This window comes from Jaculus jaculus, unplaced genomic scaffold (assembly GCF_020740685.1).
Source record: "Jaculus jaculus isolate mJacJac1 unplaced genomic scaffold, mJacJac1.mat.Y.cur u25, whole genome shotgun sequence".
Classification (NCBI taxonomy): Eukaryota; Metazoa; Chordata; class Mammalia; order Rodentia; family Dipodidae; genus Jaculus; species Jaculus jaculus.
Genome location: NW_025423515.1, coordinates 4,913,983 through 4,935,448, shown reverse-complemented (window position 1 = coordinate 4,935,448; position 21,466 = coordinate 4,913,983). Strand labels below are relative to the sequence as shown.

At 43.1% G+C, this 21,466-nt stretch overlaps 1 protein-coding gene across 1 annotated transcript; it reads left to right on the top strand.

The window, feature by feature from the left end:
• Positions 1 to 8,941: 8,941 nt before the first annotated feature.
• Positions 8,942 to 11,192, top strand: LOC123457535 (WD repeat-containing protein 82-like). Its single transcript, XM_045141412.1, has one exon. The coding sequence runs from the start codon at positions 8,949 to 8,951 to the stop codon at positions 9,456 to 9,458; it is 510 nt and encodes a 169-aa protein (XP_044997347.1). The 5' UTR covers positions 8,942 to 8,948; the 3' UTR covers positions 9,459 to 11,192.
• The last annotated feature ends 10,274 nt before the right edge of the window (positions 11,193 to 21,466 follow it).

Genomic DNA, 21,466 nt, shown 5'->3' with positions numbered 1-21,466 from the left:
GAAGGGCTTATCTCATTTCCTTAGAAGTACATGGTCAACCATGTTTATTGCTGCTCAATTTATAATATAGCTGGGAAATGGAACCAGCCTAGATGCCCCTCAACTGATGAGTGGATAATGAAGATGTGGCACATTTATACAGTGGAGTTCTACTCAGTGGTATAGAAAAATAAATTTATGAAATTTGCCGAAAAATGGATGGATCTGGAAAGGATTATACTAAGTGAGATAACCCAGGCCCAGAAAGCCAAGGGCCACATGTTCCTCCTCATATATGTATTCTAGCTACAGATGATTGGGCTTCTGTGTGAGAAGGAAAATACTTAGTAGCAGAGGCCAGCAAGTTAAAAAGGAGATATAAAGGGAAGAGAAAGGAAGGGAGGGGAGTACTTATTAGGTTGGTATTGTATATAGGTAAGTACAATGATTGACATGGGGGGGTAATATGATGGAGAATGGACTTTCAAAGGGGAAAGTGGGTGGGGGCTATTACCATGGGATATTTTTTTATAATCATGGATAATGTTAATAATAACTATGAAAAAAAATTAAAAGAAAGAAAGAAAAAAAATAGTAGAATCCTTTATTCCTTGCATCCAAAAACCCACTTTTCCATAAAAAGATGATGTTATCTTAGGGTAAAAAGGTTGGTGTAGTAGTTTGAATAGATGGCCCCCAATATACTCAGTTTTTTATTGTTTGTAGTTTGCATTCTGTAGACACCTGGCTAGAGGTAGTGTCACTGGGTGGATCTTAAGGTGTGGTGATGGGTTTTAGATTTCAATCTAAAGATGTGCAAAGGGTGCCTAGCTCAAGTTCCTGAGGTGTGTTTGTGGCCTTTTGGCGTGTGCTCCTCTCTCTCTTCTTGGACCTGTGAAAGCAGCCCAGCTTCTTCTGCCATTTATGGAATTTCTCCTGGATCTGTAGGCTTCAATAAATATCCCTTCCTCCCTAACTGTGCCTGGTCTAGAAGTTCATCTCAGTGAATCTGAAACTGTCTGCTACAGAACTTGGTATAAAGGAGTGGGCTGAGATGAACGTGACAATGAGGATGTTGATCTTTTGGAACCTTTGATTTTGAGGAATAACCATGGACTTGGTGCTTGTAACTGAAGATGCTGTCTGGAGTAGTAAGCCAAGTTGTATGGACTATTCTGATGGGAGTTTGAAAATGCTAAGTGCAGACAGTATTGAACTTCAAGGATTGGCTTATGAGCTTTCTAAGGGGAACGAAAGACTACAGAGGACTTTGTTGGAACTGAGCTGCTGGCATAAAGGCTGGCTGCATCCTGCTGCCCAGGCCCAGAGAGTTTGATCAAGGTTAAATTTGTAATGGACTGATGTGCCTGGCTAGAGATATTGGACTGAGAGATTTTAAGATTTTAAGCTGTAAAACCTCAAGCAAGTTAAAATTACAGGCACTGAGACTGGTTTTAGGTTACTGAATTTGCTATTTTCTCACACATTCGCAATCTTAAAGGAAGATGGTCCAATTGCTTTACCATGGAAAGGATGCCTGAGGAAAGACTATCATAGAAATGCAAAGTCTTCTGGAAAGAGATGACTGGAGAAGGAACCTGCTTTTCAAGGTTAGGATTTATTTTGTCCCTGAAATAAGAATATGGCTGTGTCCTGTACACCTGGTATTGGATTCAGAAGCATGGAAGATGTGAGGAGTGGTCATGAATTGCACATGGTTCCAGAAGCTGATGCTGAGATGCGGCATGAGGCAGGGGGGCCTGATGCCCTGATAGACTGAAAGAGCCTTTGGAAGATGGACCATTGTTTGCATGAAGACCTCAAGATGTTTTGTACATACCAGGACAATGCAAGGGCTACCAGAGTGCACTGTTAGCCTAAGATGGAAGATGCAGCATGAGGCAGGGGGGCCTGATGCCCTGATAGGCTGAAAGAGCCTTTGGAAGATGGACCCCTGTTTGCATGAAGACCTCAAGATGTTTTGTACATACCAGGACAATGCAAGGGCTACCATAGAGTGCACTGTTAGCCTAAGATGGAAGGGTTTCCTGGCCACTCTGCCCAGCTGGAGGGGAGGAATTGGAAAATCTGGAGACTGTCAGTCTCAGGTTGTATAGAACTTAAACTGCAGAAGTTTGATGTTTGCTTGATGGTGGTTGAGTTTGCATTGTTTTAGACCCTCCTTTCTATGCATTATACCAGTTAAAAATGTTTACTCTGTACCTTTATATGTTGGAAGAATTTAACTTGTTTGATTTTACAAGGCTTACTATCTTAAATTGGTCAAGACTCTGGGGTCCTTTGAAATTGAACTGAGTAAAATTTACAATGTATGATGGTTATAAATGTATTGGGGGCCAGGGGTGGAATGTGATAGTTTGAATAGATGGCCCCAATATACTCAGTTTTTTATTGTTTGTATTTGCATTCTATAGACACCTGGCTAGAGGCAGTGCCACTGGGTGTATCTTAAGGTGTGGTGTTGGGTTTTAGATTTCAATCTAAAGATATGCAAAGGGTGCCTAGCTGGAGTTCATGAGGTATGTTTGTGGCCTTTTGGCTTGTGCTTCTCTCTCTCTACTTGGACCTGTGAAAGCAGGCCAGCTTCTTCTGCCATTTATGGAACTTCCCCTGGATCTGTAGCCTTCAATAAATATCCCTTTCTCCATAGCTGTGCTTGGTCTGGAAGTTCATTTCAGTGATCCTGAAGCTGTCTGCTACAATGGGAAAATGCTGTTTCAAGCAAATGGGCCTAGACAATAAGCAGGCATTGCTATCCTAATACCTGACAGGGTAGACTTCAAACCAACATTAGTTAGGAAAGACAATAAAAGTCACTTTATATCCATTACAATCTTAAACATATAAACACCTATCATGGGGGTTCCCAATTTCATCAAACATTACTAGAATTAAGGTCACAGATAACACCAAACACATATATACAGAACATTTCACTCAAATGTTACAGAATACATATTCTTTTTTGCAGCACATGGAACATTCTCTAAAATAGATCATATATGAGGACACAAAGTAGTCCTTAACAAACATAGTAAAATTGAAATAATCCTTTGCAAGCTGTCTGACCACAAGGAGATTAAATTATAAATCAACCACAATAAAAAGCTATAGAACATACACAAGATCAAGGAAACTAAGCAATACATTACTAAATGATGAATGGGTCAATTAAGAATAAAGAACAAAAATTGATAGAATCAAATGACAATGAGAATGAAACATGCCAAAACTTTTGGGACACCATGAAAGTAGTTCTAAGATGGAAATTTATAAATATAAATGCCTATATTAAGAAACCAACTTCTGATTAAGATGGCAGCGTAGGTACTACGCCAAAGCAGCCTGGGGGGATAAAAGACCAAAAAACCTCAGGAAAATACACACTTTTACTAAAAAGTGAGGTGTATACGAAACTGAAGTGGCAGCGGAGAAGTAGGAGAGATCCAGAGAATCCAGAGCCCGCACAGGCCGGCAAAAGCGGCCCCGGCAGCTCCGCCAACTACTGCGGCAGCGGTGCACTAGAAAGCTGCCAAGCTCGGCTCCAGCTGCAAGAAAAACCAGGGACGAGAGCTTCCCCTCACACCGCGCTCTCCGCAACTCAGGAAACGTGAAGGGAGAGCAGCAGGGAGCAACAGAGGAGCAGACCGCAAGATAGAACAACACGTGGAGCAACGAGAGAACCGGAGTAGCTGCGGCTCCCTCCCCTCCCCCACTGTCTGAGCCCAGCTCCAGCGAACAGAGCAGCATCCCGGGATCCGGCCACGCCAACTTAAGCCAACAGCAGGACCAAGAAGGAGCAGAGTTTGGCAGCAACATCAGCAGCTCAGGAAATGGTCACAGTGGCCCCAGCAGCAGCAGACCCAGGAGCGGCAGCAGCGGCAGACCCAGGAGCGGCAACAACAGCAGACCCATAAGCAGCAGCAGTTCCAGCAGCGGGGGTGCTGATCTTCAGGGCCACAGTTGCCAGGCTTGGTTTGCCCCACAGGAAAAGCCAGTGCCCAGCTCCAGAAATCAGAACAGCAGCCCGACGATCCAGACAGCAACTTGACTGAGACCAAACTCATCCAAGGTAACTGGATTTGCACCAGGGAAGGGTCCCACTTGGTCACAAGCTGACTGAGATCCCTCAACAGACCAGAAATCTTAACCTCTGTGTTGATAGAGGATCTGGTTGTTATAATAACTACTCTGGCATAAATACTTGGGGCTGTTTTTGACTAAATGGGTACAGTGTTTAGTTAACTTTTAGAATCTACCTGTGTTTTCTTCCACTCAGCCTACTTGAATACTCCCAGAGCAGGGAAACTCAACCCCTAGGAGCACCTTTGTAGATACTCTCAGAGTCTTAAGAGCCACATCTAACACCTTAAGCTCCTACCCTGAAAATATATAACATCAAATCAATTGATACAGCTAAGAATACCCAGCTAGCTAGAACATCCAAGCATTAACATAATCCAAGATGCAAAAATATATACATTATAACACAAGAAACACTAAAAAGCAAGACGATATAAATCCACCTAAAAGTATTAATGCATCAGAAATGACCTCCAGTGAGAACGAGTTAGAGGAAATGCCTGAGAAGGATTTCAAAAGAATGATGGTAAATATGTTCAAAGAAGTCAGAGAACAAATCAAAGGACTCAAAGAGGAACTTAAAGAGGATATCAAAGGAATCAAAGAAGATGCAGAACACCAATTTCATGAAATAAAGAAGGCAATACAAGACATAAATAAGGAAATAGAAATAATAAAGAAAAACCAGTCAGAATTACTAGCAATGAAGAACACATTTAATGAACTAAAAAACTCTGCAAAAAATCTCACCAGTAGAATGGATGAAGGAGAGGACAGAATATCTAAGCTACAAGACCAGGTGGCAGATCTAATACAGGCCAACAAAGAGAAAGACAAACTTATAGAAAAGTATGAGTGGGAATTTCAAGATATTTGGGACCCTATGAAAAGATCAAATATTAGAATTCAGGGCACAGTAGAAGGAAAAGAATTCCACTCCAAAGGCATAGTAGGTGTCTTCAACAAAATCATAGAAGAAAATTTCCCCCAAATTGGGAAAGAGGTGCCAATACAGATACAGGAAGCCTTTAGAACCCCAGCCACACAAAATCTGGAGAGAAACTCTCCTCGCCATATTATAATCAAAGTTCCAAACACACACACCAAAGAAAAAATGTTGAAACCAGTTAGAGAGAAAAATCAAGTTACCTACAAAGGTAAGCCCATCAGGATTACAGCAGATTATTCAACACAAACTTTTAAAGCCAGAGGGTTTGGGGTGATATATTCCAAGTTCTGAAAGATAACAACTGTAAACCAAGGTTACTTTATCCTGAAAAGTTATCCATTCAAATAGATGGAGAAATAAGGACATTCCATGACAAAAGCAGGTTGAAGGAGTATTTGAAGACAAAACCAGCTCTACAGAAAATACTTGATAGAATCCTCCATGCTGAAGAAAAGGAAAAGCACACATATAAGGAACCTAGAAAAAACAAGCAATACTCAAATACTAGTTAACAGAAGAGAGCACAGGTAGAACCAGAACCACCAATAAAAAAAAAGAAAAGCAAACACAAATACACAACTTTCAATAATATCTCTTAATATCAAGGGCCTCAATGCCCCAACGAAAAGACATAGATTCGCAGACTGGGTTAAAAAGCAGGATCCTACAATTTGTTGTCTCCAAGAAACTCACCTTTCTACAAAGGATAGACATTACCTTAGGGTGAAAGGTTGGAAGACGGTGTTTCAAGCAAATGGGCCTAGAAAACAAGCAGGGGTTGCTATCCTAATATCGGACAGGGTAGGCTTTAGTCCAATGTTAGTCAAGAAAGATAAGGAAGGTCACTTTATATTGATTAAGGGCACACTCCAACAGGAGGACATTACAATCCTAAACATATATGCACCTAACATGGGGGCTCCCAAATTCGTCAAACAAACACTATTAGAACTAAGGTCACAGATAACACCAAACACAGTGGTGGTGGGTGACTTCAAGACCCCACTCTCATCAATTGACAGGTCATCCCGGGAAAAAATAAACAGAGAGGCATCTGGACTAAATGAGGTCATAGAAGGAATGGACTTAACAGATATATACAGGACATTTCATCCAAAGGCTGCAGAATATACATTCTTTTCAGCAGCACATGGAACATTCTCTAAAATAGACCATATATTAGGACACCAAGCAAATCTTAACCAATTCAGGAAAATTGAAATAATTCCTTGCATTCTATCTGAACACAATGGAATTAAACTACAAATCCATAGCAAGAAAGGCTATAGAGCATACACAAAATCATGGAAACTAAACAATACACTACTAAATGATGAATGGGTCAATGAAGAAATCAAAAAGGAAATCAAAAAATTTATAGAGTCAAATGATAATGAGAACACAACATACCAAAATCTCTGGGACACAATGAAGGCAGTTCTAAGAGGTAAATTTATAGCCTTAAGTGCCTATATTAAGAAATTAGAAAGGTCGTAATTAAACGACCTAATACTTCGCCTTAAAGCTTTGGAAAAAGAAGAACAAGGCAAACCAAAAATCAGTAGATGGGAAGAAATAATAAAGATTAGGGCAGAAATTAATGAAATAGAAACAAAAAGAACAATCCAAAGAATTAATGAAACAAAGAGTTGGTTCTTTGAAAGGATAAACAAGATTGATAAACCCTTAGCAAATCTGACCAAAAGAAAGAGAGAAGAGACACAAATTAATAAAATCAGAGATGAACAAGGTAACATCACAACAGATTCCAGAGAAATTCAAAAAATCATACGGACATACTATAAAAGCATATACTCCACAAAGTATGAAAATCTGAAAGACATGGATGTTTTCCTTGATCTATATGGCCTACCTAAATTAAATCAAAATGAGATTAATCACTTAAATAAACCTATAACAAACATGGAGATCCGAAAGGTTATCAATAATCTCCCAATTGAAAAAAGCCTAGGCCCAGATGGATTCACTGCTGAATTTTACCAGACTTTTAAGGAAGAGCTAACACCATTGCTTCTTAAGCTTTTCCAGGAAATAGATAAAGAAGGAATTCTACCAAACTCCTTCTATGAGGCCAGCATCACCCTGATACCAAAACCAGGCAAAGATAGAATAAAGAAAGAAAATTACAGACCAATATCCCTCATGAACATAGATGCAAAAATTCTCAACATAATATTGGCAAACGGAATACAAGAATATATCAAAAAGATCATTCACCCAGACTAAGTAGGCTTTATCCCCGAGATACAGGGATGGTTCAACATACGCAAATCTATAAATGTAATACCTTACATAAATGGGTTGAAGGACAAATATCACATGATCATCTCATAAGACACAGAGAAAGCATTTGACAAAATCCAACATCCCTTCATGATAAAAGTCCTACAGAGACTGGGAATAGAAGGAACATATCTCAATATAATAAAGGCTAATTATGACATGCCTACAGCCAACATATTACTAGATGGGGAAAAACTGGAAGCTTTTCCACTAAAATCAGGAACAAGACAAGGGTGTCCACTGTCCCCACTTTTATTTAATATAGTTTTGGAAGTCTTAGCCATAGCAATAAGGCAAGAGACACACATAAAAGGGATACAAATTTGAAAGGAAGAGATCAAGTTATCATTATTTACCGATGACATGATTCTATATAAAGGACCCTAAAGACTCTACTAGCAAGCTGTTAGAGCTGATCAAAACCTACAGCAATATAGCAGGATACAAAATAAATACACAGAAATCAGTAGCCTTCATATATGCTAACAACAAAAACACAGAGGATGAAATCAGAGAATCACTTCCATTCACAATTGCATCAAAAAAAAATAAAGTACCTTGGAATAAACCTAACCAAGGAATTAAAGAATCTCTACAATGAGATCTTTAAAACACTCAAGCGAGAAATTGCAGAAGACACTAGAAAGTGGAGAAACATCCCTTGTTTTTGGATTGGAAGAATCAATATTGTGAAAATGGCAATCTTACCTAAAGCAATCTACATATTTAATGCAATCCCTATCAAAATTCCAAAGGCTTTCTTCATGGAAATCGAAAAAAACAATCCAAAAATTCATTTGAAATCACAAAAAACCTCGAATATCTAAAATAATACTGAGCAACAAAAATGAGGCTGATGGCATCACCATACCTGATTTTAACCTATACTACAGAGCCATAGTAACAAAAACAGCATGGTACTGGCACAAAAACAGACATGTAGATCAGCGGAACAGAACAGAGGACCCAGATGTAAGCCCAAGTAGCTATAGCCACCTGATATTCGATAAAAATGCCAAAAATACTCATTGGAGAAGAGACAGCCTCTTCAGCAAATGGTGTTTTGAAAACTGGGTATATATCTGCAGAAGGATGAAAATAGATTCTTCTCTCTCGCCATGCACAAGAATTAAGTCCAAATGGATTAAAGACCTTAACATCAGACCTAAAACTCTGAAATTGCTAGAGGAAAAAGTAGGGGAAACCCTTGAACATATTGGTCTTGGCAAAGACTTTCTGAATACAACCCCAATTGCTCAGGCAATAAAACCACAGATTAATCACTGGGACCTCATGAAATTACAAAGATTTTGCACTGCAAAGGACACAGTGAAAAAAGCAAAGAGGCAACCTACAGAATGGGAAAAAATCTTCGCCAGCTATATATCTGATAGAGGATTAATATCTAGGATATACAAAGAACTCCAAAAGTTAAATAATAAGGAATCAAACAAGCCAATCAAAAAATGGGCTATGTAGCTAAATAGAGAGTTCTCAAAGGAAGAAATGCGAATGGCATATAAGCATCTAAAAAAATGTTCTACGTCACTAATCATCAGGGAAATGCAGATTAAAACTATATTGAGATTCCATCTCACTCTGCCAGGGTCTCATGCATCTACAGGGCAAGCCGGTTTGTTCATTTGATCCAGAAGGGTTAATTTTTGCTGCAGGTGTCAACTCTGAAACGGTCAAACTTTATGACCTTCGTTCTTTTGATAAGGGACCATTTGCAACCTTTAAGATGCAGTATGACCTGACGTGTGAGTGGACAGGACTTAAGTTCAGCAATGATGGCAAGCTCATACTCATCTCCACCAATGGCAGCTTCATCTGTCTCATTGATGCATTTAAAGGAGTGGTCATGCACACATTTGGGGGTTATGCTAACAGCAAAGCCGTCACATTGGAGGTCTCATTTACTCTAGACTCTCAATTTATTATGATTGGTTCAGAAGATGGCAAAATCCATGTCTGGAATGGGGAGAGTGGTATCAAAGTAGCTGTACTGGATGGTAAACACACGGGTCCCATCACCTGTTTGCAGTTCAACCCCAAGTTCATGACCTTTGCCAGCGCATGTTCCAACATGGCCTTCTGGTTGCCCACCATTGATGACTGACCCTAATGCGTGGCTGTTTCTGTACTGTGATGGTTGCCAGCAGGAAAAACTCAGAGGGGACTGAAATGATGATGGGATTGGATCACTTGACTGGGCTGAGAACTTCCTTTCACATGACCTTCCCATGGACGTGCTGCACATCTGCTCAGAAGAACATGACTTTGCTGAGCTTCTTCAGAAGGATTCCTGGGGCTGCAGATTCAGTTGGGATTCAGCCTTTCCAGCTGTCACTGCACCAGGTTCCTTCAAGGGGGTGACTAGACTCACAATTAAGTTATGGTGGGGCTTTCAAGGCTCCTTCAATTTTGAATGTATTTGCTGCTGGAGAGCCAGTGAAGTCACCAATTCTGCATATCCTTCTCTCGCCCTCCCCCCCCCCCACATAATGCATGGGAAGCCACAGTTCTGGTTTTGAGATGCTAGGGCAGCTCAGTGCCCCTTGCCCTCACCCTGCATGTCTTGTTACTCAGTCTCCCTGTGTAATTGTGGCATTATCCCACAATCATCATGTTTCTTAGGTGCCAAACATTTACAGAAAAAAAGTCTTCATATGCATTGGGGTCAGAAAGGGACAGATACACAGGGACTTTGCTTGTGAGGAAGCTTTACCATTAGTCCTGTAAGGGTGTGTGATTTGGGCAAATCTTAAGCTCTGATGTTGGGTAGCAAAAGGCCCAAGAGCCTAAAAAGGGAGGGAAGGGGGTTAGTGGGTAAGTTCCAAGAGCTGAAAGGCTAGAAGCCTGGTGCGATCCCCCAACATCAAGACAAACCCACAGTGTTTGCAGGGGGAGGGTGTGCCTACCAAGCTTGGTTTATTCAAAAGCAAGGTAGGAGTCTATTTTTGTACCTTAGTCGCATCATGTTTTCCTGTGGGCCAGTATTGTGGAATGAGTTTTGAGTTTACACTAATGCCTTCCTTCCCTGCCCACAACAAATTGTGTACATAGTCTGCAGATGGCACCCCTCTTTCCCAGCTCTCCCCCAAGAGCTGGTATTAGGCCTGTGTTATATGTTATATTTAGCCTTTTTATATATGACCCTTGATTTCTGTTGTACTTTAGCACAGTGTGCATGTCCACTTAAATATATTGTGCAGGCATACACATATCTTTGTGTATGCATATCTGTCATCTGTAGTTTCTTGGGAGGACAGCTGAAGGAAGGGAATCCTGCAGCCCAGGGAAAAACGTCTTTGCTAATAGTGTTTGCTGCAAGTGTTAAGTCTTCGCTGTTAACCTTTTCCTTTCAGGAGACTAAGTGAAGCAAAGCTTCTAGTGTTTGCTGTTTCCATGGCAGCTATGTGAGGGTCTTAGGATGAGTCCTGTGTGTTCCTCGAGCATACTTGGGGCCCTTTCTACAGTATTGGTCTCTCTCTTGCCTGATGATGCTCTGTCTGCACCTGTGTATGTGTGACAGTCACTTTTGCATGGCTTCTGTGCCTAGCTTGTGGCATTTGGAGGCAGGGTGCTGGAACCAGTGTTTTCCCTTTGTCTGAAGCTTCTTTGCCAATTACATGTCACTGCCCACTTACCTGTGATACCTGCTTTCTGGCTGTTTTTCTTACTTTCTCTTGAGAGGAAGGGGCTCTTGCTAGGCCCAGGTTGGGAAGAGCTGCAGCTGACCCCTGAACTTTCCTTCCTCTGCATGGCCGCCTTAGAGCAGAATGAGTGGTGTGTTATTTCACAAGTTCCCACCCAAACATTTATGTAAGCAACACTCCCTGCAGATCCAGAAATTGAGGCCTATCAAGGCTGTGACTCTCCCAAGAGTACAAAGCTGCTAGTGGGTAAAGCAAACCATCACTGTTTCTGTTCAGCTGCAAACTTAGGCTGTGAATCACAAGCACTTTCGTTTATTCAAACTGAAAGGGCAAGGATTGAAATCTGCAAGTGGTGCCACGCCACCCGTTTGTCGTTTCGTCTTCCCATATGGCTGCCCTTTCAAACCCAATGGCCTGAGCTGTTACCGCCCACTTTCAGCACCTACGATCCATGCTAGGAGTAACTGGTCAGGAAAATGCTTGGCTCTGTGGATTAACAAGAAAACCTGCATAATCCATAACTAGAGAGCGGCTTGCCTGGCAACAGGAAAATCTGAGTTCATCTGTGCCCAAAGCTTGAGACACCATGCTCTTTAAAAACTGCCTCACAGCCTTTACCTGTGGGCCCTGTGGCAGCAGAGCTGACTCCTGAATTGGGAAGAAATGGAACATATGCAGCTGGAAATGATGTGCTGTGCGACCACTGAGGTAGGAAGGAGGGAGAAGATGGCTGGAACTGCAGGGGTGTGTTGATCAGGAAGAGCCTCTCACCTGAAGAACTGGCCAAAGCCACTCCTTTTCTGTGTGACACCTGACTGCACTGCTCAACCACCAGCCAGTAAGGTATTTTTAAGAAGTTATTCCCTGTTGTATAATCAATAATTATTGCTTGTTAAGGAAAATTTGGGAATTTTACAAAGAACCAGTTTGCCATCCAAATGGTACCACTGCTACTCTTTTGATGTTAAATGATCCTGTAGACATTTCTGTGCATAGAATTTTGGTGTGTTTACATAGTTGTTATTCAACTGTATATAAATTTTATGTCACTTTTGTACTTAACATATAAACATTTTTTTCCATGTTAAAAAAGGGGGGGGGGCTATGGAGCTAAATAGAGAGTTCTCAAAGGAAGAAATACGAATGGCATATTAGCATCTAAAACAATGTTCTACGTCACTAATCATCAGGGAAATGCAGATTAAAACTATATTGAGATTCCATCTCACTCCTGTCAGATTGGCCACCATCATGAAAAATGATCATAAATGTTGGCGGGGATGTGGAAAAAAAAGAACCCTTCTACACTGCTGGTGGGAATGCAATCTGGTCCAGCCATTGTGGAAAACAGTGTGGAGGTTCCTAAAACAGCTAAACATCGATCTACCATATGACCCAGCTATAACACTCCTAGGCATATATCCAAAGGACTCATCTCATTTCCTTAGAAGTACATGCTCAACCATGGTTATTGCTGCTCAATTTATAATAGCTGGGAAATGGAACCAGCCTAGATGTCCATCAACAGATGAGTGGATAATGAAGATTTATACAATACATTTATACAATGGAGTTCTACTCAGCGGTAAAGAAAAATGAAGTTATGAAATTTGCAGAAAAATGGATAGATCTGGAAAGTATTATACTAAGTGAGGTAACCCAGGCACAGAAAGCCAAGCGCCACATGTTCTCTCTCATATGTGGATCCTAGCTACAGATGATTGAGCTTCTGCATGAGAATGAAAATACTTAGTAGCAGAGGCCACTAAGGTAAAAAGGAGACATAATGGGTAGAGAAAGGAAGGGAGGAGGATACTTAATAGGTTGATATTGTATATATGTAATTACAATGATTGTAATGGGGAGGTAATATGATGGAGAATGGAATTTCAAATGGGAAAGTGTGGGGGTGGGGAGGGAGGGAATTACCATGGGATATATTTTATAATCATGGAAAATGTTAATAAAAATTTAAAATTAATTAATTAATTAATTAAAAAAATGAACTAGAGCTGGGCGTGGTAGTGCATGCCTTTAATCCCAGCACTCGCGAGGCAGAGCTAGGAGGATTGCAGTGATTTCAGGGCCACCCTGAAACTTCATAGTGAATTCCAAGTCAGCCTGGACCAGAGTGAGACCCTATCTCAAAAAGCAAAACAAAAAACAAACAAAAAAAACATTGTTATAAGAAATTAATTCATATCTGCATTCTTGTTCCACTAATCTGACCTATAAGAAGAACTGTACATTTTGCTCACATAAAAGAACCTTAGTAGTGAACATTGGGGATTCAAACTGAGCTTTGCTAAATGTAGCCTCCCCCACACAACCAAGGAAGTAGTACATCAAATCCTTTATACATGACATTTGCACTGTGTTTTTATCCAAGAAATCTAGTCCTTCAAATATCAACCTAATTTCTAAGCATCAGAGTGTGCATACTTTTAGTTATAAAATTCATGTGTGCCACAGGATTCAACATCAAGCCCATGAATTATGAATATACAACAAATGGAAAGTGCACTGTGCAAATAAATATACTGTGTAATATTAATCAGTACATTTTGGAATATTAAGTGTCTGATATAGTCAGTATGGAAAAGCCATACTGGTAGAAAAAGAAAAAAAAAACTTTTAATTCATGAGGTAAATAACTTAACCAGTTTTCTGTGTGTCATTACCATCTGAATCATCCTGAAATTTTGTGGCAAGCTTATAGTTTAATGTATGATCACTACATTGAAATGCAATTTGACTTCTACATATTTTCCTATTTATTATATGTGAAGTAAACAATAGTAAGAAAAAAATGACACAATGAAATTTGTAGAAAAATGGTCAAACTGAACAGATCATTCTTAGTGAATTCACACAATCACAGAAAGACAACCATCGTATGGTCAATCTCATCTGTAGCTCCTAATCTGGATCATCCTGAGTTGCTAGCATACCTGAATGGCATCTTGAGGCTTGGACAATAGGTAGGCCAGGGTGTGGGGCAAGCAGAAGGGCTGGAGGGACGGACACAAAACTGCAAATAAATTGGACTGGTACCATAGAATCCTACATCCTGGAAGTTAGACTAAAAAGTGGAACTCTCTGGATGGAGAGATGGTTTAGTGGTTAAAGCATTTGCCTGCAAAGCCAAAGGGTCTCAGTTCAATTCTCCAGGACTACGTAAGTCAGATGCACGAGGGGGCGCAGGCTCCTGGAGTTCATTTACAGTGGTGAAATGCCCTGGTGTTCCCATTCTCTTCCTCTCTCTCTCAAATAAATAATTTTTTTTTTTTAAGTACAACCCTCAAGAGTACCTTAGAGGAAGCAATTGAAGTGAAGGGCTCTGGAGAAGGTGAGATGCAGCCTACCCTTAAATTTCTCCTGATTTTCTTTCTTCTCTTTTTGCTTTTTCTTTTCCCTTTTTGGCAATGCAGGTCAACCTCACAAAGATTCTGGGTCATGCATTATGGGGGCAGCAATTAGTTATGGGGGAGAGGCAATGTCTCCATAAAATATGTCCCAAGTTGTGGCTCTAACCATCTCCTCTTTTGCAAAATTTCCTGAGCCATGTTGGGTGGGTTTTATGACTACTTCGGTGATAGGGTCTTAGGAGCCTCTGAATCTCTGGTTTGATGGATGTTGAATGTCCTCAGAGTCTATCTCCTTCACCCAATGTCAAGATCCCATTGGCATATAAGTGAGTCTACACCCTTTAAATTCTTTCTAAATTAATAATGGTTATTCCATTTAACCAATGCTATCTTCCTTCACTCTGCTTCTCTTTTTTACATGGGAGCAGGATCTGAGGAGATAAGCAACCCAGCACACTTCACCACAGAGGAATTGGGAAAATGAATAATAGTGCTGTTTTCTCAATGAACCTGGTAAAGGAGATAGACTCAGGGGAATGCACAGTCTGTTAGCTTTGATGTATATGCAACCCTCACTACATGGAGGGAAAAGTCCACAAGGAGACATATAGAACCAGCAACACCATAAATCTCAGAGTCATGACTGATTACTTGTCCAAAAAAATGTGAAATGGTTGCCTTTCTTTCCTCTCCTGTATTTACACTTAGCTATAGATGATATGTAGGATATCTCTAAGAGAAGAAACCTTTCTAATTTCAAATTGCCAGCGATTACAATACAGCACTGGTTTAAGGTTAAATTCCTGTGTCTGAAAGTACAAGTATCAAGGACTGAATTCTGGTTTGAGAAACAATGAATCACTTTTTTTGTAGAAAGAAAAGTAAGGAGATTCTGAAGCCACCAATCAGTGGGGTGAGAGGGAAATGATGTAACAAAGACTTCACACACAAAGCCAATGTCTCATACATTAGACCCTCAAGAGACAGATACATCAGAGCCCTGAGCAAGGTCCCTGTTTCACAGGCTGTCTGAGTTTGGCTTCCTGTTTCTCCACCTGTTTACTTCTGCCTCCACATCACCATAATGACCAAACCAGTTTAGAGGAGAACAAACCCAGCACCAATTTCCAGAATGGGGAAGGTGGGTTGAGAATGGTCACTCATCCTGCACAAGGCATGTGCCTCTTTGCCCTATAAGGAAGACCACACCTACTTACTTCTATCCTGGTGAACACTACATGTTCAGTTCTAATTTCTTAGATTTTATTGCCAACTCCAGAGTAGAAGCCCAGGACCAGCCTCTCAGGATGTCCTCACTATGAAAAATGAGGCGATGGTTGTGTGTGTCTTTGGCCCTCTACCCACTGGCTCTCTTCTTTCTCCTGTCCAGTGGCTGGGAAGCCACACCATGCATGTAAGTTTCATGTAAACCCTAAGGTGCCCTGCCTCGTGCCTCACATTTGGGCTGTGTGCTTCAGGCCATGTTGTTGGCTATATCACAGAAAACATCCCTGTTCAGGGAGGTTTCATGTGTGCCATTTCAGGAAGTTGAATAGGTCTCACACATCCACATATCAAATGAGGGGTCAAAGGAGATGGTTAAAGGTACTTCCTTGCAAGCACCACAGTTCCAGTTCAATTCCCCACCATCCACATAAAGACACATGCACACAGCATAACAACTTCAAGGCAGTCAGAAGTGGAGACAGGAGAACCCAGAAGCTTGCAGGTCAGTGAACATGGTGCACATGAAGCAGAAAAAGAAAAAAAAGCATACCTAGTAAAATAAGTGAAACCTTGTGTCCAGCAAAGCAGCAGTGGTCACATTATCTAAGAAGTATCACATTAACTAACCAATCTGAAGGTCTCACCCAAATAACAGTGCTCTGAAGAAGAAGACCTCCACATGTACTCTGTGGTGTGCACGTGCCCACACATATACAAGATATTTGAATCACATCACTTCTCTCTTTAATGCCATCTTCTTCTAAATTCCTATATACACCCTAAGTATCACATTAACTAACCAATCTGAAGGTCTCACCCAAATAACAGGCAAGGCATCTCTGTGCCTGGAATACCTTGTTATTCCTTTCAATCAAGTACCTAACTTATTCTTCCCTTCATGAAGTGTCAGCCATTCCCCGACACCACCCTGCCCCTCCCAAACTGTCATCTCTTCACAGGTCTAGTGACTTCTCAGACATTCTCTATCTGCCTTGCACCATGTGTGCCTTAGGTAGACACCTTTCCCCATATCAGAGTGAGCTTATTAAACTGAGGACATCCCTGATTTTCTGAATCACTCTCAGTATTGCTGAATATCCATTTCTCACACCCCAAAAGCTTTTAAAATTTTGAGTTAAAGCCAGAGACTAGTAAAACGCAGACTTTTCCTTCTAGCATTTACTACCTAATGCTGTTGGTTTTTACTTTCTGTCCATATACCCAAGAGAATGAAGGCAATGACTCTAAGCACATCACACTGAGATGAGAAAATCAGCATGGAGAGGTAAAGACATTAGGGGTGGCACACCTGAGCTGGCTTTGGGCTGTGACCAGGGGTCCTCGCACTGCCACCAGGGAACTCACATGGACCCTCTAACACACCTGACCCTCCTACCTGAAGTTCTGAGGTCTGACTTGCAAGGAAATCACCATGGGAGCCTCGACCACCACCACCACCACCACGACCATCTCACATAGAGACCCAGGAAAATGAACTCTGCAGCTACCTCCTTGAAATTTGCGCCTCCACGCAGTGCTCTGGCCGAGCTGCAGCGCTGTGACATCAAGGGCTGTTCCACTTGCCCTGGGTATGGGAGCGGGGGTGGAGTCTAACTGAGGTGGCTTGCAGAAGTGAGCTGGATGCAGCTGTACTGAAGCACGGAATTTGCAGCTCACAGGGATCTTTCGTCCCACCTACCCATAGAGCAGACGCAGGATTCCTGAGACCTGAGGAGGCCTCATGGGACAAGGTGACTCCTGCCTACTGTGAGTGCCTGACAACACTATGGTCAACCCACAGGGACTGACTGCACTCAGGCCTGAGTTCTGCAGCCCTGCCCTGCTTCCCCTGCTCTTCCTTCCATTCTTCTCCCCTTTCTCATCTTCCATTTCCCCCTTTTTCCCCTCCCTTCCTTCCTTTTCTCTCTCTCTCACCCTCCTTCCTTCCATTCCTTTTGCCATTCTTCCCTGTTTCCCTCACTCACTCCTTTCTTTCCTTCTTTTATTCTTCTCCCTTTCCCCCTCATTTTCCTTCCTTCTCCTCCTTTCCCCCCTTTTCCTTCCTGCCTTCATTCCTTCCCTCTCCTTTCCTTTTTGATCTTGAGCTTTGAGACAGAGTCTGTATATAGTCCAGACTTGCCATCAACCCTTGTCCTTCCTACTTCTGCGTCCCACGGGGATTACAAGAGGGCACCGCGCCCAGGATTTTGGGAAGGAAGACGCTGTGCGCCGGTGTGGTCTGGGCGGATGGATTCACGTTCCAGGGAGGTGCTCTGCAGTGGGTGTGGGTCCCGGCCAGCCCACCCCGGGTTCCTCCAGCGCCTCCCGGTCCCCGCGGCCCCTCGCGGTCCTCCCACCTGCAGGGGGCGCTCTCGCTCGCGCACAGGCCCGCCGTGGCCGCCTCCCCCGCCATCCCGCAGCTCGGTCTCAGGAACAGGAGCTCCGCCACTTCCTCCGCTGCTCACGGTCCGCCTTTCACGTCACGGTTTCTGGGCGCTTTCCCGGCCGCAGACACGCCCCTGCCGCCGCCACCGCCCGCCTAGCCGCTGGGGAGAAGGTCGGAGAAGGAAGCGCCTCCGCCTTTCTAACCTCACACGTCTGAGGAGGCGCTGGTTCCGCCGTGACGTCACGGGAGGTTCCACTGCCCGCGCCGCGGGGGGGGCCGGAGCCGTCCACCGGTCAGGGGGGGCGCGGCTGGCGGAAGAGGGGGCAGCTGGACTGCAGCAGGGACTCTGCAGATAATAGAGCGTGGGCGCCCTCAAACACTCAGAGGGCAGAGGCAGGGGCTCCTGAGACCTGAGGTGCAGCTGTGTACTGACCGACCAGCAGCTTCCACCAACCCAAGGACTAAGCATGTCTTCTGATAGCATCGGAAGCCCATGATGGAGACATCACTGCTTTGCTAAAACCCGCCTACCTGATGGCCAACCAGCATGTTTCAAAAGCGCCTTCATTTATGTAACAATAAAAGCTTTATGAATCAGGCATGGTGGCACATGCCTTTAATCCCAACAAGCCTGAGGCAAAGGTAGGAGGATCACCATGAGTTCAAGGCCAGCCTGAGACTACAGAGTGAATTCCAGATCAGCCTGGGCTAGAGGAAGACCCTACCTCAAAAAAAAAAAAAAAAACCTTCATGAAACTCTAAACATTTGAACATGGAATTTAGGGTAACCTACATCTGTGTTCCTGGACCATGGTCATTCATATTTGGCCCAAGACTAAAATATCTCTAATCTCTTGTGAGGTGAGAGCTGTGTCTTTTACATAGATACTGGGGTGCAGCTGTGCAGAAAAAGGGACTTTGCAGCTCACAGAGCCTATGCCCCACGCCACACATACCCAGACAGCAAATGCAGGGGGTCCTGGTACCTAGGATGCACCTATAATAAGGCAGAAGCTTTGCAGGTTACAGAGCTGCCCCCCCCCCCCAGTTACCCAGAGAACAAGTGTGGGGACACCTGAGGCCTGAGGAGGCCTGGTGTGATGGTGTGACTCCTGGAGCCAGAAGATCCCAAAAGGCCCAATGTGTGTTCCTGACAGCGCTGGGGTCAGCCTACAGAGATTGACCGTGCTCAAACCAGGGTTTTGCAGACCTACCCTCTTTCCCTTGTCCCTTCCTTCCTCCCTCCCTCCCTTCCTTCCTTCCTTCCTTCCTACCTTGTTTCCATTCTTCTCTCTTTAACCCCTCTTTTTTCTCCCACTATTTCTTCTATCCCTTACTTCCTCCTTCCTTTTTCTCCTTCTAGCCATCCTTCCCCTTACTTTCCCCCTTCTTTTTCACACATAATCATACCTCTTATCACCTTCTCCTCCTTATTTTCTCCCTTTCTTCCTTTTCTTTTCCTCCCTTCCCAACTCTTTTCTCCCCTTCCTTCCTTCCTTCCCTCTTTTCTCCCCTCTCCTTTATCTTTGGCTTCTCGGGAGCACAGACGCCTGGTGAGGACTGCATCTCATGTTTCTTTTGTCCCGTCAGAATTAAAATATTGCCTTCCTCCCTTGCAAAGTTCTGGCAAACAGGAAACCAAAAGACAGACATGAAAAGCTGGGGTGGAAAAGTGTGTGTGGGGGGAGGGTGGGGGTAGTGTGTTGGGAGTGATGAGATGGAAAGCAGCCCTGAGAACAGGAAAATATTATCACCAACAGAAGTGATTTTTTTAAACCAGTGTGGAAGGTATATTTGCATTGTATGTGTAACTGCATTATGTATAATTACAAGAGATGAAACTCACAAACAAGATTTTTATCTTTATGAGACCTGAAGGGATTTATATATAGTACAGAAGCTTTACAGCATCCTAATGTCATGGCCTTGGTGGTCCTCTCAGCCCACTTTCAAAGGAATAGCAGAGACAAATCATCCAGTAAAGGATAACTGTAAGTATCTGGGTGCTGCTGCTCCTATAAGGCCCGAGTCTCGGGGAAGTGAATGGGAGGAGAAGGGCCTGGGAAGACCACACAGGTGTTTGGGTAGAGGTGAGGAATTTTGGGAAATCCCCTGCTGGGACAACTAGACAGGGCTTGGCCAGGGAGGACATTGCTGGCTGGGATGAGGGCGCTGATCCCAGACATCCTCTCTCCTATTGTTGAAGGTTTCAGGCTAGAATGATGATTTCTAGGAAAAAGTCCCTCAGTGGGCCCTGGAGACAATGCACTTGGTGAATGCCCAGTGTGGAGAGGAAAGTGCCTCTTGTTTAACAGGATATTTTGTAAGAAACATCTAGAAGCAAGAATTCAGGCTAGAGACATGGGAGGCATAGCTTTATGTGTAGAGTAGGTGAAATCTGAGTTCTGGCATCCAGAAAGACTTCTTGGAGGAGGGTACTGGGGAGTACAAACAGGCACAGTGATACTCACCTGTTATTCCAGAACTCTGGAAGCAGAGACAAGGAACACCATGAGCTCAAAGCCAGCCTCAGATATGTATAGTAAGACCTGGTCCCCCCCAAAAAATATTGTTGGCAACTAGGTTCATTGGGCAGTGTTTGCCTTGTAAGCCTAAGGACCTGAGTTTGATCCCCAAAATCCATATACAAGAGCCAGGTGTGATGCTGCAGGCTTGGATTCCTAGCACAGGGGAGATGAGATAGGAGAGTCCTTAGGGCTGAGTAGCCAGCCAGTATAACCTATATGGTGAGTTCCAGGCCAGTGAGAGACCCTATTTCAAACACTGTCAATGGCATTCCTGTGGGTACCAGGAGATAGGGACTGTCAGCCAGCATTGTGATACTTTGGGATTTGGGTCTTGGCTCTGGTTCTGGCTGACCTCTTGAGAAAGTGGCAACTGGTCCCCTACAGGTACCAACCAGAGCCTGGAAGAGAGCAGAAAGTGGAACCAGCTCCAATGTCTTCTCACTGTTTAATCAGACTCAGAACCAGGAGTTTAAAGAGGTTGAGACAACCTTTGTAGGGACTAACAGAACACGTGAAAATTATTCAAGGATGTCTGCAGAGAGAGCTCAGTGGTTTAAGCACTTGTTTGCAAGTCTGAAGGCCTGTGTTCAATTCCCCAATATCCACATGGGGCCATATGCACAAACTGGCTTGTGTCTCTGGAGTTTTTTGCAGTGGCAGGAGGCCCTCATGCATCATGCTACACTCATTCTCTCTCTCCCTTTCAAATAAATGAAAAAAAAACTATTTCTAAAAGAAAATTATTCAAGGAGACCTCAAGGGCTGCACATGTTGGCATCATTCTCCCTGGCCACTATGGCATGTCACCTTGCCTGGAGAAATAACTTTCTGTCTCCTGTATCTCTACCTGAGTGTATGTCACGTGATCTCACTAAAGCCTTTCCCTCTCTAAGCCTCAGGTTCCCTCTTTGGGTTGGTGTGGTCATGAAATGAGGGACTGAGAGTGGAGCCTCCCAGCA